This window comes from Lytechinus variegatus, chromosome 12, assembly GCF_018143015.1.
Source record: "Lytechinus variegatus isolate NC3 chromosome 12, Lvar_3.0, whole genome shotgun sequence".
NCBI classification, from domain to species: Eukaryota; Metazoa; Echinodermata; class Echinoidea; order Temnopleuroida; family Toxopneustidae; genus Lytechinus; species Lytechinus variegatus.
Window position 1 is genome coordinate 34,143,848 of NC_054751.1, and position 17,950 is coordinate 34,161,797.

The window sequence follows — 17,950 nt, forward strand, 5'->3', positions numbered from 1 at the left end:
ACTTCCCCGGTGAAGAAAAGAATGTACCCTTCCATGGCGAAAGTCGACGGGTGATTTGCTCGGGCGGAAGTAAATGCAAATGAAAGCGCACAATTTTTTTAATTTGAATTTTAATCGTACTATTTCCTTATTAATTGCAGACACGTAATTAATTTTATCAGTGAAGTTTTGGAGATGACGGCTGGTAAACACTTCTCAGCAGCTGCTGCTGATGATCAGCTCACTCGGCATGTCCATGCAGAATTAGAATGAACAAAAAGAAAGTTGTAAACATTGCTTCTTACTGATTGCAAAAAGTTGAACAAAAAAAAACAACATATTCTAGAAATTCTAGAAGCAAAAAAAAAAAAGTATTTGATATTTTAAGTGCATTTTTAGCATGTAAAGTACGCTTTTATTATAAATATCTTTAGTGAAAAAACAAATTGTATGTTCAAGGGTATTTAACTCTATATGGAATGATCAAATCGCTTGTATAGCATGGCCTTCTACATTTTGCCACGGAAATAATAGCGAGCGAGCTAGCGCGCGGAATCTCAGTTCAGGGGATTTCGGGAGGGATAAAATGACCTCTAACGTCATTAAAGAAAAGAAGTTCTCTGGTTTGCTTTCATACTGGCTGTTTCACCGGCGAAGTTCACCGGGGAAACAGTTTCTTCGCCAGTGAACTTCTCCACCTCTAGAGGTGGAGAACTTCGCTGGCGAAATTCTCCTGTGTACCTTTCATACTGAACACTTTCCCCTTCGCTGGCGAACTTCGCTTGGGAAAAGTGCAATATGAAAGGGGTATTAAAATGCACGTTTTGAAAAATTCTGTTCGCTGTCAAGGGTTACTTGTCATCTGTGTTTGATGAAATTTGAAAGTCTGTTTAATAATATTGAACTTAATTAATTCAAATCAACTTAACAAAAAAATAGGATAGGAATGCAGACATCCTTGTGAAAAGTTTTCCGTTGCAATTGAGATTTTAAAAATTTGACTTGATTCACTTTCCAAGATCTGTTTTGCAGACGATGACTCGTCAAATACTGGACTTAAGCTTTAGGCCAGCGTATTCCTACTTTGGTTTTGATAACAAATACTTAACCATAATCCTGTTTAGCACAATCTTATTATAGATACCTCTATCATGGTCCTGTATGCTGATTCCTGTGGTATTTTGATATATATGCTTTTAAAGTTTGAAATACATTTTGTGAATGAATCAAATATGAATTTAGCTACCATACTTTGAAAGCAAGTGCATAAACTTCCATATTGTATTGATTGAGCATCCCTCCCAAAAACACAAGTAGCACCAACCAGTATACCTATAAAGTCAAAGAACCATAATGATTTATTAATTTATAGATGTCTTTTATGGAGACAATGCTTTGGTACATGCTCTGAAAAAAAGGAGAGTGATTTTACTCTTGTCACCACAAAAAGAATGAATGGTAGGAGTATACCCAGCTAATGCTGATACTGATGCAGATGATGTCACAATAGATATGAGGCTGATATTATATGTGTACACTATAGATGAGGGACACGATGAGACACCCAGAGCAGACATCTTACAATTCACTAAGCATTGGAAGTATGCCTAGCCCCAATCACAACAATGCATGGAACGCTGACTTGTGTTATATTGGAAAGGTAGTAGGAGACAGTTTATCAAGATGTCTGTCAATGCCTCAGCTGAGCTGTGACATGCACTGCCAGATAGAAGTCACTCCCCTCTATAATTGCAGATGTGATTTTAATACTATATATGTATCTGTGCAATTAAGTCATTCCTGTGTCATGTTAAAGGGATTGAATAGGTATATCATTATGATTTATCATAAACACTGATATATTGCCTCTGATTACTGATATCTGTATGCACCCATAACACAAGATTACGATAACAAAAGTGTCAATCAGTGAGGTTTATAGGAAACATATGTGAAAGATTGGTCTCAGATATATTGTGTATATTCAAAGTTATATTAATTGAATGGAATAACTAGTTAGCATTGACTTCCACTCATGAAGGAGGTGATTTGCTTCTCTACAGGTTATTCAAGACAGTGAGAGAGATGTAAACATAATAATTTTCTTGGGCTGAAGTAGTAAAAATGTCTCAGAATTACTCTTGCACTAACATTATTATTTACCTAGGTTAAAATTTCAATTTGTAGTCCTGGCATTATTCATTGGTCTTAAATGTATATTTCTAAAAAAAGAAAACTATTTTAAAACGTGGAATTTGGGAATATATTGGATATGAAATAAAATAGAATTTAATTATCTTGTTTTAATAAGATTTGACTTTGCTTGATTGATGAGTAAGGAATTATCAATTAAATACAATTAAGAATTTGAATAGGAGTATATGCCTTGAAAGTATGATTGTCTCATTTACAAAACCCTGAAGGAAGTAAAATTAGCGGAGATGAGAGGCATGATAAAATCAAGAACCAGGAAGTGCTGTCTGAATCTTAACAAATGTTCAGACTATCACTTCATTTCTTAATCATAGGCAAGAGTCTTTGAAATGAGTCCTTGACTTTTTAGAAAGTAGGGATTAAGTGTGACAGATTGGATGGTAAGGCGTTAAGATATGTAAATTCGCTACCTCTTTTCGCCTTTTTATTTATTCATGTACCGGTAGGCCTACATCTTTAAGCTTCTCTTTCCATAGAAATACACGTAAGGTTAACGCCATAAAAATTTTACAGTTTGTAGGCTTTGTAAATATCAAAGTTTGCATTTTAAACATGAAAGGTGTATACGAATCCAGGTTTAAAACAAGTCAGTCGTAGTTTTGCAACTGCTCTTGAGTATAAAAGGAATTTAATCTTCTATTTCATGCTGAACTAGATTTAAGATACATGTACATCTCCATGTAATGTTCTACATACAGGCCTTCTCATGATGTACGAGGTGATTTTGAGGGTGTAGTTTGCAATTCTTTCCTTCTGCAAGATATATTTGCTCACACATTACAAAGCTCACAAAGCAATATGAAATGATACTTGAACAATTCTTGTTAGTTGGTTGGCTGGGTGAAATCAGTTTGAAGAAGTGTGTCAGGTTATAGAAACCATGCATTTTAAGTTACCACCTTTCTTTATAATCTAAGACATATGAAACAAGTTATTCTTGCATGAAGAGTTCATATGATTTGAAAACTGAGTCTGATATGAATACTCGCAACAAAAAAGTGTTTATAAGTTTGTGTTTTCAATATTTATGAGCAAAATAGCCTGTACAATGTGTACATCATTCTCAGTGAAAGCAGTGAGATCCCGATTTTGTACTCATTCATGGTGCTTTTGATGGAACAATAATTGTATTGTAATAAGTGGTGTATTGAACAATGAACAATGTAATCATCAATATTTCATATTGATTGTGCATACATAGTCTAATCCTTTCCCCTACTATTCATATCATTAATCAGGACAAGCGTTTCAATCCTGAGGTTGACAAGATCACTGGCTACAAGACTCATAGCATCATGTGTATGCCGATCTGTAATCATGATGGTGAGGTGGTGGGCGTGGCTCAAGTCATTAACAAGATCACAGGTTCTCATGAGTTTGCTACCAAGGATGAAGAGGTTTGTAGAAAATAAAACTATATTCCGTGCATCAGTATTAAAATATTGGTTCATTTTCTTCAAAATTCAAATCTGCACATTGCTGTAGTGTGCATGGCATCATGATTGCACCTATAGGTAGAAAATGATTTAATTGAACCTTGATGGTAGAGTATGTGAGCAATGTTTTTGTGACTTTAAAAACATTAAAATGAAAATGTCTTTAAAGAGCATTTATTAGCATGTGATAATTTTGCTTTCCATGTGAAATGTGGAGTATTGTTTGATTGGCATGTTGTAATCATTGTGATAATGCTATGTGTTTTCAACTTTGTATTTAGTGGTAAAAACTGGCATTTTGCCTGAAAACCATCCTGAAAAAGAGATGTCATATCCTCAGATTGATATCATCACTGTCCTATCTTATTTCAGATGCTCCCTACGTGTATACTCTAATCCTGGAATGTTGATATTGATTTTTAATTGTATTTGAATTTATTTGTAATATTTTGTTTTGTTTTATTTGCATTACTAAAGTCAAAACCAAAGAGATAGGTAGTGGGTAGAATAACAAACTAAATAATCCTTTCTGAAAATAATTGGACTTTATACCATGTAGGCTTAGTAGAGTAGCTCACTCTAACCAGAGTTAATCCCTGATAATCAATTGAAAATGACAAGATGAATATCATCCTTTTTTTTTCTCTCATAGATTTAGAGGAAAGTGGTGCACTAATATATCTTTTTAATTATTATAATCAGTTTTCAGGTATGATTATTCACTTTGAATATTATTCAAATGATTCATTTTGACAAACTGAGATATGACAAATTCATTAATCATAATAATTGCAACCCAATGTGACACCTTAATCCCCCATAATTAGGGTTTTGTACTATGTTTAATAGATATATGTATAGATTTTATTTTGCTTTTATTTTATTTTTTGCTCTAAAAATTTCTTTTCAGGTTCATCTCTATGCCCCATTGGTAGATCAGTGGCAAATGTTTCCTTTTTAAACACCAAAGACATGCTTTAATGTTAACCAGTCTTATTTTTTGGTTTTGTTATACCTTTAGTGTCAACTAGGATACCAGGTACATTGCAGCTGTTTCATAAAGCTATTTGTAATAATATAAAGCTAAATTCAACTCCACTGATAATCAAGCTATGGTGACCCAAATATTCATGTATCTCTCACTTGCATTAGCTACATTTCAAATATGCAGATGTGATAAATATTTTTTTCCTATTAATATGCATATTTATGGCAAATTTTTTTTTTCATTGGTTTAGAAATAGCCATAGATTTTGTCACTTCTTTTTTCAGTTTTAAAACTGTTTGAAATATTACAAACAGCTTTGTGAAACACAACTTTGATACCTTGTGCATTGATGGCAATTGCAATATCTTACATGGCATGTACAGTTGTCCTCAAAATTATTCATACCCCTTGTGGAAAAACATTCTTCGGTAGATTCTTCACTTGTAAAAGCTATTATGATGTAACTTTCTTTGTATCTTTTGTCTGCTTATTGCTATGCATGATTTGACATATGAGCTGGCAAGTCTTCATTAGCATAATAATAGATAGGGTCGAAAGTAATTTTTTGCACTTGTTCAGAATTATTCATACCCTTGCCAATACCTCAACAAAAATGTCCTTTTATGACAATGCGCATTATTTTCACTGTCTGGGAATGTGCTATTCTTTGTTCTATAGTTATTTCAAGATGTTCCAATGAATTAAATACCCTCTTTGTTAAACAAGCCATTGAACAATGATGGAAAATAGCATTTTTATAAAAGGGTATAAATAGAGGAAAGCATTCTGGTTATTCTCAGTCTCTGATAATCATGGCCAAGTAGAAGGAGCTCAGTGAGGACCTACGGCAACGTCTTGTGAATGCCCACATTGAGGGAAAAGGTTACAAGGCCATTTCAAAGCAGTATGACGTCCCTGTGGCAACAGTCCAGAGCGTAATCAAGAAGCACAAGAGGTACAGCACTGTGAAGAACCTTAGTGGGCGTGGCAGGAAGTGCAAGGTGTCCCCTAAACTTGCCAGGAAAATCTGCAGAGAGGTCAACAACAACCCCTGGACCACAACCAAGGCCCTACTTGAAACGCTTGACCTGTCAGGGACGAAGGTGTCCCGGTCCACCATCGAGCGAGTCTTGCACAAAGGAGGTCTCCATGGACGCAGGCCTCGGAAGACACCGTTGCTCAGGAAGAAACACCTGAAGGCTCGACTGGCCTTTGCTAGAGGTCATCTGAAGCAAAATCCAAGCTTTTGGTCAACCATCCTGTGGTCTGATGAGACGAAGTTGGAGTTATTTGGCCATATGGATGTTGAATACGTCTGGAGGAAGAAAGGGGAAGCATACAATCCAAAGAACACTGTGCCAACCGTCAAGCATGGTGGTGGGCACATAATGCTATGGGGATGTTTCTCTTCCAGTGGCAAAGGGAACCTCGTTAGAGTCAAAGGAATCATGAAAAAGGAGGATTACATCCAGATCCTTGATGAGAACTTGAAGGAATCTGCCGAAAAACTCCAGCTTGGCCCCAACTGGAAGTACCAACAAGACAATGACCCAAAGCATACCGCCAAGCTGGTGAAGAAATGGTTCAAGGACCATGATGTCAACGTCCTAGAATGGCCAAGTCAGAGTCCTGACCTGAATCCGATCGAGAACTTGTGGCGAGACCTGAAAGTGAGGGTGATGGCTAGGAACCCGACCAACCTGACCCAGCTTGAGGCCTACGCCAAGGAAGAATGGGCCAACATCCCGCAGGAGACGTGCAGGAAGCTTGTGGACACTTACAGGAATCGTCTAGAAGCAGTCGTAAAGAACAAAGGCTATGCTATTGACTATTAATGAAAGACATTGGACTCAGAAAACCTAGGGTATGAATAATTTTGAACATGACATTGTTTGAATATCTATGAATAAAATACCCCTGAAAAGAGAAATTTCTTGAATTGTGCATTGTAGTTATTCTTTCACTAGTAGGTCACACATAAATCATAGAGAAACTTGATAAAATGCATTTATTTCATCACAAACATGAAAAATCACAAATATCAACAAGGGTATGAATAATTTTGAGGACGACTGTATGTAGAATGAATTGACTCTAGCATGAGATTTGATGTTCTATTCCTTAAAGGTACAGGACAGCACAGAAATATTAGGCTCCCATGAATTCACCAAAGCTGATGAAGAGGTTTGTATCACATTTGGGGCCCATTTCGTATAGACTTTACAACTATGATTACTTTGTCATTAATGTAACTACCATGGAAACCTCGATGGTGATTGGCTGATAAGCCCTGTTACCATTGCAGTTGTTTTAACGACAAAGTTACCATATTTGTTTAAAGTCTGTATGAAACCGCTCCCAGTACGTTCACATCTTCTATAGATCAATTGCATTTTATTGAAATTCACTTTGAGACTTTAGCAGACAAGGTATTCAAAGTAAACATGTTTTTTTTTATTTTAGGATAATCAAAACATACTGGGATAATTTTTAGATTTAGAAATTGGCTTCTCCTTGAATTAACTATTGAATATCCAGCTAAATATTAGCAAATGATAAAGCTATGAAAATGTGCAAGAATTAATTCATATAATTTGATTCGTCACAATGAGATTTTGATAAGGCGGCTGCTGTAATGATTTTAATGATATTGATGTAAATTATAATATTTATGGTGATAACAAATGTAATGATGGTAATAGAAAGAATGATTTAAAGGACATCAGCAATGAGAATTTAATAGTACAAGTGCATAGTGAATATTTTGGTTCAAAGTGATACTATGCACAATGAATGAATAGAAATTGATATTCACCATTCAGTATTTTCCTGTGCACTGTCACATCATCACAATGCATCTTCTTCTGCATTGGCAGTGAATGCAAATTGTGCATTATGTACTTCACATTATTTGCATTGGCGAAGGGGAAGTGAGTGCTACTGCACTGTGCAGCATACATTTCTGTGACATGCCAATTCTATGTAGCCAGGTTTCCAGGGGCATTTTCCATGCAAACACTGGGTACCATTAAAAAACTCCTTTAAATTTTTCAATCTAAGCACAACTCGAATACTCCTTGTGTATTAAAGTCTGAGTGTCCGAGGATTTTTATATCATGAATGTCAATTTCCATTTAAACTTAACCTGCTCTTGTCTGCAAATGTTCATTTTGAATTTAAGTGCATCAGCATATTCATAATTTTCTTTACCCACCTTTGGAGTTGCATTATGTATTGTGCATTTATAATTTTGTTATGTATTCTTAGCCATCTAACATCAGTTCATATAACATTTTAAAAATAATTTTCACTCATTACTAACCCATTATAATTTTCAAAAGAATATTTCCATAGTTTATCTTGTACAAATGAGCAAGAAGTATATGATTTTTTCCTCACATCTCATGAGAAACAAGTAAGAAGATATAAAAGTGATCCTGGTTTTCAGTTCATTTGCTTTATGTAGTCTCTATGGTTTTAATTTTATTTCCACTATTTATTTCCTCAATGGAAATTAGATGGGGGCTATAAATTGATGCTGATAAAATGAATACTAAGGAATTATATTTTTATACCCCTGCCAAACGAAGTTTGAAGGGGGTATAGGCCAATGTAGTAATCAGTGTACGAGCGGTTGGTTGGTCGGTCTGTTGCAAATCTTGCACATCAAACTTTTTCCTCAGTTTTTAACCAATTCTCATGAATCTGGGCACACATATTGGTGTTTGGGTAAGTTTAGTTTAGTCAAGGTGAGTCTTGAGCTTGCGGTAAAACATGCAGCATGCAACAAGCTCGATTGATCAGGTATTTTTAGGCTAGCATACAACTTTTTTTAGGAGTGTGTAAAACTAGTATCACAGTTTTTTGTGCCAAATATCAATAAAGTACATGTATATTCGAAATAAAAATATAAAAATTTGATTGTTTTTAAAATGAAAATTGACGGTTGACACAATGTAAATAAGAAATGGTTATACTAACAAAACAGCACCATATTTGTAAAAACCAGATCTCTCTTTTTGACCATGCACTTATAAGGTGCGTGCTTTGTACAAGTCATTACGCAATATCGAGCTTTTCGGATAGACTGCACCCCGATCACGTCTTAACAGAACGTGCACTTGGGTGTTAGGGGGATGGAGTCGTTTTTCTACCCCGCTTCCACCCTCGTTGGAGCAGGCCGAAATTTGAGGAAAAAAATTCCCTACACAGTCCTGCTTTTTATACGCTCGTCCTAGATGGGACGTATTATGGTATCAGGCTTGGTGTCCGTCCTTCCGTCTGTCTGTGTGTCCGTCTTTCCGTTAACTTTTCCTTGTAAATACGATAGCTTCAGTTTGACTGAACCTGGGCTCATATAACTTGGTGTGTATGATACTAGCATAGATCCCAGCAAGTCTATCGATTTAGAGGTCAGAAGGTCAAAGGTGAAGTTGCCACCTTCCACTTTTCTTGCTTGACCAATAACGCCATTTTCGTATTATGTGCTCGCCTGAGTGACACTCTTGTTCCCCAGTGGGAGCGTGTTAATACGAAGGGGGGGGGGGTGATTTTTTTGCCCTGCTTTTATTAGGGTTGGGCAGTCAGAAAAGTGTCTGTTAAGACAAGGTATACGGTAAGTACAGCATTATGTCTTTATAAAAGGATGAAGAAATCTCCTTTTAGGTTTGACCGAATGATAGAGATATATATGATTCATCATAAATCTGTTCTCATTCTATTTTTGACAGGTTTCTTTTTCTTACTCTAGAAGATAGGTACTAAACTTCATACAATTACATTATATTCTATTTACACATGTTGCCATTTCCAAATTCTAAGCCTTGGTAGTGTGTCCTATCGATTTGAGAGAAGAGAACACGCTGGGTCGCAAGCACAGATGGGTTTTAATCAAATTGAGTAAATATATGTGTGCTCATCTAGCTACCAGATTTAGGGCATAGGTCTGATCCCCCAAAATATGAACTGGGATGGATTTTATTGGGCAGTCGTTTGTACTTCAATGTTGTATGAAGCATGCATATTTCCTATCATTATCGGCATACTCACCTGTCTCTCTGTAACATTGCTATTCACCCCATCCCACCCTCAACAACACCTATTTTATTGAAATAAACCTGCACTAGCCAAATGAATTCATGGGATTATACTCTTATTTACTTTGGGCCCTTTTCTTTTGTAATTAGTGCAATATTTTGCTGAGTTGACATCTCAACTTTTGGGTAATTTTTTTTTGTTATAGGCTATTAAGTGCTGTTGATTTATTCTAAATCCCAGCTCTGAACCCCCCCCCCCATAAAGCCATTAGCCATTATCAAAGGGGAGACTATCATATTGCACGCTCCTTATATCTGCCATTTTCCCCTCTCCTGAATGACGTTTATTTATTTTGTCACCCAACCAGCGACATACATTTATCAATATTAATTGTAGAATGTTTCATTCATCATGACTTTGTGCATGTTTCTTCTCTGGCAATTTTCTGCTGTCATCTGGGATAAATGATTCATGCGCTACAATTAATATATCATTTGATACCCCATTTCATGTGCATCAATTTTTCATGCCCATGTTTGATTTATGCAGCATATACTCGATATTCTAGGTTGCTTGATGAGAGAGCCTTAGGAATACAAACTTTGTATTCAGCTGTCTGGAGTTTAATGAAAGATTGAATAAAAAATGGTAACTGCGCTGATTAAAGTTTCACATACTGTTATTTAAAATTGCTTTTTATAATGAAGTGGCAATATAAAGGGATATACGAGCATTAAAAAATTTAAAAAGTTGTAGTGGAGAATGAAAAAGGTCTATCACAAGGCTTCCTGATTGAAAGAATACTTTGAAAGGAGCAATAATAAGAAATTGGTATTAATTCATGAAGAACAGCCGTTCAGCTTTTCTGTATCTCACTTTAAATGAATCTTTAATTGAATTATTAATTTGATTCATTATTTGGTCCATTGAATGAAGTATTAGCTTAAAAGGTTCAAATAAAAAACTTGTTGACACAGCCCATTGTCCACATAGACAGATATGATCCTGAGGATGATTAGTGATGCTAGCCTTCAAAGGAAACTAAAAAAAGGGAACTAAAGCTTAAAGTATAGAAATCATGTTTTGTGACTCCTTTTATGTAATACCACATGTACAGTAAAAATATTAGGCAGTAGATCAATCATATTTGTCAATTTTGGTCAAAATATTGATTTTGATATTTTTGCAGAATATAACCCAGAAGTCCTAATCTATATGTGGTTGAATTTTTAGACAGCAATTATTTCTGAGATATATGGGGATTTTCAAGGCGATATCATACAAATTTTTATTTAAAAAATGCTAAACCATCATATCTGCATGCATTGACTTTGCAAGTAAAAGAGTGATATGATGTTTTGTTTATTGTGTGTATGGAACTTGTGGTCATGGTTGTATTTCCTATGGCATTTTTGTACAGGGAAAATATAAATTGCTCAAACCGAAATTACAAGCATGTAGCTCTTTTGCGATATGGTCTTTCCAATCATGGATTATCTAGCAATACAAATTTTGTAGGGCTTGGGACAAAAAATGGAGGGACAAAAAAAAATGGAAATAAAAATAAACTATAAAGGCAATTGTCTGTGAAATTGGTTTGGCACTGTTGTATCACAATATGAAGGTTTAGATGACTGCCGACGATGTTTTCATAAAGTGGTTCAAAAGTTACAAATGATTTTACGCACGACTGATGACCCTTTCTTGTGGTATAACTCCCAAGATAGTATCACCATTCGTTTGTAAAGTTGCCTGTAACTTATGAAGAGCTTTATGAAACACACCGCGACTTAAGTGCTATGAAAATTTAATTAGGACTTTTTATGGGTATTACTTTCAATTAAAGACAAACATGCTGTATATGATTTTTTTGTGCAAGACCAAGAGTAAGGAAACTCTCCTCACTTGTTTTGTTTTCAATATTCTCTTCAGTCTTCCCTGTACGCACTTATGATTTTTTATGTGTCCTTTAATCCTGGATATTTGCTGAGAGGTGTTGAGAAGAGTTGAGGCACGTAAGTGTAGGACTGAAGATGGAAACTGAATTGCAATTTTACCTGGAAATCCTTAGAGACAAGAATTTGCAGTGGGCCTAAATGAAAACATCCTAGGATTCATTTCAATCAAGAGGTCGCTCTAGTGAAGTGATACATGGCAATTATCAATCATGCATGAAACTTCGGGCATAGAAGTCAAATTCTCAATTCAGATCGCCTGGAAAAATGGCAAGAGTGAGATAGTAAGATAGTAAGAAATATGTTGATAGGAGAGGAGGTAGGGTTAAGGGAGAGAGAGAGAGAGAAAAGAACGGATAGTTGCAACATGGGTTAATGTACAATTGCAGCATGTTGAATAGGGAATGTGAGAGAGGGCAGGAAGAGATAGAAAATAGAATAAGGAGGGAGAAATTAGGGGAAGAGAGAGGGATCGGTATTTTGATCATAAAGGAACCATTTTTTTCAGAAAGTGATATTTTACAGAATTATACCCTTTTCATAAACCTATCCTCCAATTAGCCTCCTAAGAGTAATGCGGATAATTCAATAAAAATTGCGTTCACAAACTCCGAAAATAATCCGCACCATTTTTACGAGCGCCCGTCCTGAAAAAGGCGGATAATCGTCATGACAACTGCACACGCCCCCTCCGATGCGGTTGTGTTGGAAAAGGGTGACCTTGTGACCGCACCATGGCAATTATCCGCATTATTTGGAAATGCGTTCATAAAGTCAAAATCTTGTCCCGATGCCGCTATTATGCGGATAATTGCAGCATCAAAATAATGCGGATAACTGGTCCTTCTCCGATTTTACGACCAAATTATGCTGCTATTAGCCACATAATTGGGTTTATGAAAGGGGTATAAGAGACAGAATTATGTCCGATATTACAACAGTTTCTGGTTTCAAATTTAAAGGTGAAAGGGTACATTTGTTACGCTTGTATACCAACATTCAAGAAAACCTGCCATGGTAGAGAGTATTAATAAAGAGAAGAGAGTGGGCAAGAATGAAAAAGAGAGTTTTGGGGAAAGAGGGAAAGAAGCAATCAGATCCATTCTAACCAATAAATGATGTCCTGTTGATGTGCAATACCTGTCAGTCCACATCAACTTCTTAAGCTTGGTTTCAATTTGTGGTGTGATAGATGGAGAGGTAATAGTACTTTCTCTCCCAGCTTAGAAGTGGGTCATCTCATCATGAAGCTAAGACTCAAGAGGGGAAGATAAGGCCAGAATATTTCAAACCAGAGATCATTTTTAAATTGTAGCATTAAAAGTGGTACTAATTTCATTTCTTTAGCCTTTTCTGCTAGTGTAGTAAAACACAAATTCATCTAATTACCGTATTCCATCTATTTTAATTTTCTACATTATATTGCTATGAGAGGGGTAAGTACTGTATGAGATTAGTCATGCAATCCGTTTCCCCCCATTTGGCTGTACAGCATATGCGTCTTGATATTAATTACTACATCTCGGCCCAAGCACTGAGTATGAAACGCTAGCAATCATCTTGTCATTCTTATGGAGGACATTAATTACCAGTCCATTACCTATCAAATTTAATTTGATTAGAGTAATGTATTCTTCAATTACCATATTTCCCCCTCTTCCAGTTCTCTCTTCTTTTCTGTCACTGAAAATTTGATAAGCTCATCTAAAAGACAGTCTGATGACATTAAGATCCCGCAAAATAAATTATGCATTGCTATTATAGCTAATAGTACAGATAGTCATGCACAATATACAAATGTATCAGGCTTTGAGAAAGTATAGTGGGAATTATTTATCCGAGGTTGGACTGGCAATCACTATTTTCTCAGAGGGGCAAAGCCCCAAGGAAAAATAGTTATTATTGCCAGTCAACCCAAGGATTGATAATTCCCTCTATGCTTTTGAAGGAAACGCCTGATATATTTGTTTTATATCCCTTTTGACTTGTAGACCTTGCTGATATGTAAAAAAAATCTAGACAAATTCTAGCATTTCTGGACCTAGTCCTACAATGTAGGCCTATTGGTTGAGCTAATGCTAACCAGTTCCTGGGTAGGCTAGGAATTAAATTTTCTGCATGATGATCTAGCCCCGATTCCACACTGTTTTTTTACCAGATTGTCGGTAAGTAATATGAGCGAGAGTGTTTATTTTATTTTTGGACCATGAGCAGTTAAACATTGAGGGAACATATTGAGCATGAGCATGCACAGTTCTCCCCATGACAGTATATACAGAGCTAGAAGAAAACTATAAGGAGCTACTTGCAGCGATGTGCTTTCCTATTGAGATTATACTTTGTCACACGAATATGAATTGACCAATCATTTATCTAGAATACTCATGAATATTCATGAGAGGGATATAAAATATCCTGGATAGATGAATAAGATAAATGTACTATTTTGGTGTATTCTTCTTTGAATACAACCGTAAATTTATACTGTTTTTAAAAATGGTTGTCGTTGAATACATGAATGGAAAGTCCTGTATGGGTCTTGTTTTTATAAATGTGAACAATTTTTAAAAAGTATTGAAAAAATGTATTTAAATTGGTATCTTTTATAGGAATAAATCCAAAGCGATTGCAATTGGACAAGTAAAGGCTGTAATTGAAAAATTGTAATCAATAACATTGATTCATTTCTAGATTAAGAGTGTAACCAAAAGTGAAATGTAACGGTTTAAAAAAAAGATATTTTTTTAATATTAGAAATTCACGCAATTCATTCCTTTCAAAGTCATTAGCTTGCAATTTAAGTTTGTATAGAAGAAAATAAAGAATGAAGTATTTTGACATCTTATTTGCCTTTTTACTACAGCTCTGCATTGTATATAAATGAAAAATATGTTTTATTATATTTATAATGTGTTACAATTGTAGTGAAATGGGGAATAAAACAGAGAAATATTGACTGCTTTTTAAAAATTTCAGTCTGAAATGTACTATCAATATACCATCGCTTTGTTCCCCCCCACATTAAGGTGTCCTTTGTCAATCCAGAAGTGGCTAGACAGTAAAATGAAGGCAAAATCAATCTGTTTTCTTAATCCTCACGTAGATCTGCTTATATTGAAAGATATGAAATTGATTTTGTGTGTTGTCTCCATGGAAACGGAATCAATAAGAGTCAACAATAGAAAGTCAAACAAAATATGAAATTAGAGGGCCTCTGTGGGTATCTTGAAGAAGCAAGGGAAATGACAGACAACATGATATTATATTTGCAGTTATTCAAGCAAGACAAATGAATATCCATTCCATGAGTGTCATGTTATTGTGTTTTTCAGTGGATTTTTAGTCCTTGGCCAGCTTTTGTACTAAATCTGTCATTCTGTTTATTTTTTAATAAATATTCAGTCAAAAACTAAATGTGTACAGTAGTGAAAGCTGTCGTTGGTTTTATGCCAAAAATGCTGTAATGATGACTTGGAAAGTAGTCTTTACAATTGTAGATATTTGAGAAGTACTATTGGATCTTTGACATGGCTTATTGACTTGCTTCATTATTTATTCAATTTTTCTTATTTTATTTGTTTATTCATATTCCTGCTAATAGTTTTTTATGTAGTGATTTATGAATTCATTTGCTTCTCTATTTTTGTTGAGGAAATGCTTTCTTTACATAACATAATCCTTGGCTTGCTTCACTGGTCTCTCCTTGATTACTGACATTATAAACGAATTATGAGAACATTGATTGAGCAGCTACAGCCTTGGTTGGAAATGAAGTGTGACGAAAACCTTGAAAGGGATGATAGGCAAGCTTGTCTTTAATGTCATGAAAATTGAGCAAATGCAATCTGTGAAGTGCTGACAAGCGATAGATAATAGCATGGTTGAGGAAATTATTCACAAGTCTTCTAATAGGCTGGCTACAGTATTGTATTTTCTTTGTAAATTTGACCCAATCAACAGTGATGAGCATGTGCTTTTCCCATTAATATAGGAGGAAGTCCTCTTTCAATTAAAATAACATAAATTGCAAGGTCAGCAGCTGCAAATTGAGAAATGCAATTAAGTTTTATGATTATATTTGTTTATTCATCATATAGGTGATAAAGAACTAGAAAATGGTATAATTCCCATTGCTGTTCATGAAGATGACAACAGACAACAATGTAATTTTTGTCTTTGAATAAATGTCTATTTTACCGCTGAGAGGAGGAAAAAAGGGTATTCTTTGTAAGGAGCTATGAGATATGCTTGAATCAACAATTCAATTTAGCTTTTTTGTGATTTTGGATCATGTAATATTTTATAACATCCTACATAGTGTATAAAGTGGATGATTGTAATAAAAAAAATCTTGATAGATTTCTCATATTTTCAACCTTTACCTTCCCTCACAAATTGATATCACCAGTAGTGATGGAAAAGATTTAATAGCTTTAGTGCTTTTCTGCCTGTATAATAAATCTTACTTCCCTTTTCTGAAACTCATCTCCCATATGTCATCTTGAATCAGGATTAGCCAGGAATGAGTGTTTTATAGGAAGCTCTCCATGTAAGAAGATGCCTTTGAACTTGAATCTGCTTTCATGTTTATGTGAAGAATCTACAGTAGATGGTAATGTAGTCTGTCATGTTCCTGCAGAAAGCTTCTCTTGTGACCAGGTTCCGATTGAGATCTCTGATCCTTGATGGATATTCCATGAGAGTTTTAATTGCATGCCTTGGGCCAGCCTCTGTGTCTAACAACCCTCGCTTCTTGTCTCTCCTGGGTGATCTTCGTGATGCGATGCATGTGGACATACACTGTCAATATATCGCTCAAGAACTAAAATTGGACACACGGGCTGGACAAATGTGTCTGAAAGCCTTGCAAATGTTAGCAAATAATCACCAGTATTTATTTCCCAACCTGTAACACTGTATGATTATTACAGTGAGAAAATTTCAGTGCAGTAGCTATGGGGGGGGGGGGGGGATAAATTTCATTCATTTATGTGCATGACTGCCTTTTTTTGTTTAAGTGGTTGACTACTTATAATACAAATTGAGAGCCTTGATTCAGGAGTGATCACTAAAGAATTATCTTTTCTCATGTTGATTGACTTCCATGAAAATGTCTATGCAATTGAGATCTGCATACATGTAGATGCACACGGTGCTTCATTGGTTCCCCATGTTAGTGGATTCTGGGATGTTTCATGGCAAGCATGTCTCAGTTTTCTTGTCTTTGATATTTAATTAATTTTTAAATCCAATTTCACTGAATCATATGTTAGCTCTCTTAGCTGTGTTTGAAATTCATGATTTGATATTATAGTACTTTTGTTTAGTAGACAAAATAGTCAAATATCCAAGGTGCCAACTGTCCCACTACAAAATCTTACCCATTTTAATGATATCATTTTTCAGAATCCTAGCACTTGGCAGGTGATGCTCAGAGCTCACTTGCATGTAGATGGAGAGAGATTATTAAGAAAGAGTTACAGACCGATATGGTGAGATGGGTAAGAGAGATAGGAATGGGAAAGGAATGATAGCGAAGAAAGATTAAGAAGAATGTTATGAAGGGAGTAGAAGGGTAAGCGAGAAAAGAAGAAAGGTCAGGATGGAAAGGAGCTTTGGCATGAGAATGCTTGAAAGTACAAGTTCTATGTTTTACTTTAAGATAAGATAGACCCAATAACCAATCATACACGATTCCATGAACTTGTTGCAATAATAATCCAGGACATGTATATGGCTTGTTTTTCAATAAGTCATTTGCCTGTCTTTGTTGTAGATCAATTAAAAGATTAATGTGTTATTGCAGTTGGCAGATAGCAAAGTCTATTTAAAAATTTTCAGCTAATACTCATTGTTTTTTTTGGAGAAGATTAAAACTTGTCTTTGATAATGAATTTAATGAAATAATGTTTCATTCTTTTTTTATCAAGTAGTGGTCGCTTTCTCATCAGTTCCATTTCCAAAGTATTACGTTCTTGTTTGATATTACAATGCATGCAATTAACTTTTAACATTATAGGTCACGTAATAAAATAATGTATATAGTATATGTACATGTAATGATATGTATATATCGTTCCTTTTCATGATTGTTGACAGTTTATTTCTATGTTTACTATAATTTTGATGTTTCATTGTATAATACCTATTGTGATGTCCATGTTAGTAGCCACATAGTGATGGTAGTAATAAAATATACAAAATTAATATAGAGATAGCAGGATTTTACCTACAATCAGCCCGATATTCAGCTGTACTGCTCATTCTAAATAAATAAATAGTCATTACCTGTTATAATAAATTCATTGTAATAAATGGGATAATAAAAAGGCATTTCAATG

At 35.0% G+C, this 17,950-nt stretch overlaps 1 protein-coding gene across 4 annotated transcripts in view; it reads left to right on the forward strand.

Moving 5' to 3' along the window:
• Positions 1-17,950, forward strand: part of LOC121424878 (cGMP-specific 3',5'-cyclic phosphodiesterase-like) — a 143,158-nt gene that overhangs the window by 33,659 nt on the left and 91,549 nt on the right. For all 4 annotated transcript variants that reach the window (XM_041620723.1, XM_041620725.1, XM_041620724.1 and 1 more), the window contains exons 4-5: positions 3,432-3,590; positions 6,745-6,801. In XM_041620723.1, the coding sequence (XP_041476657.1) occupies positions 3,432-3,590; positions 6,745-6,801 (216 nt within the window). The remainder of the gene's footprint in view (positions 1-3,431; positions 3,591-6,744; positions 6,802-17,950) is intronic.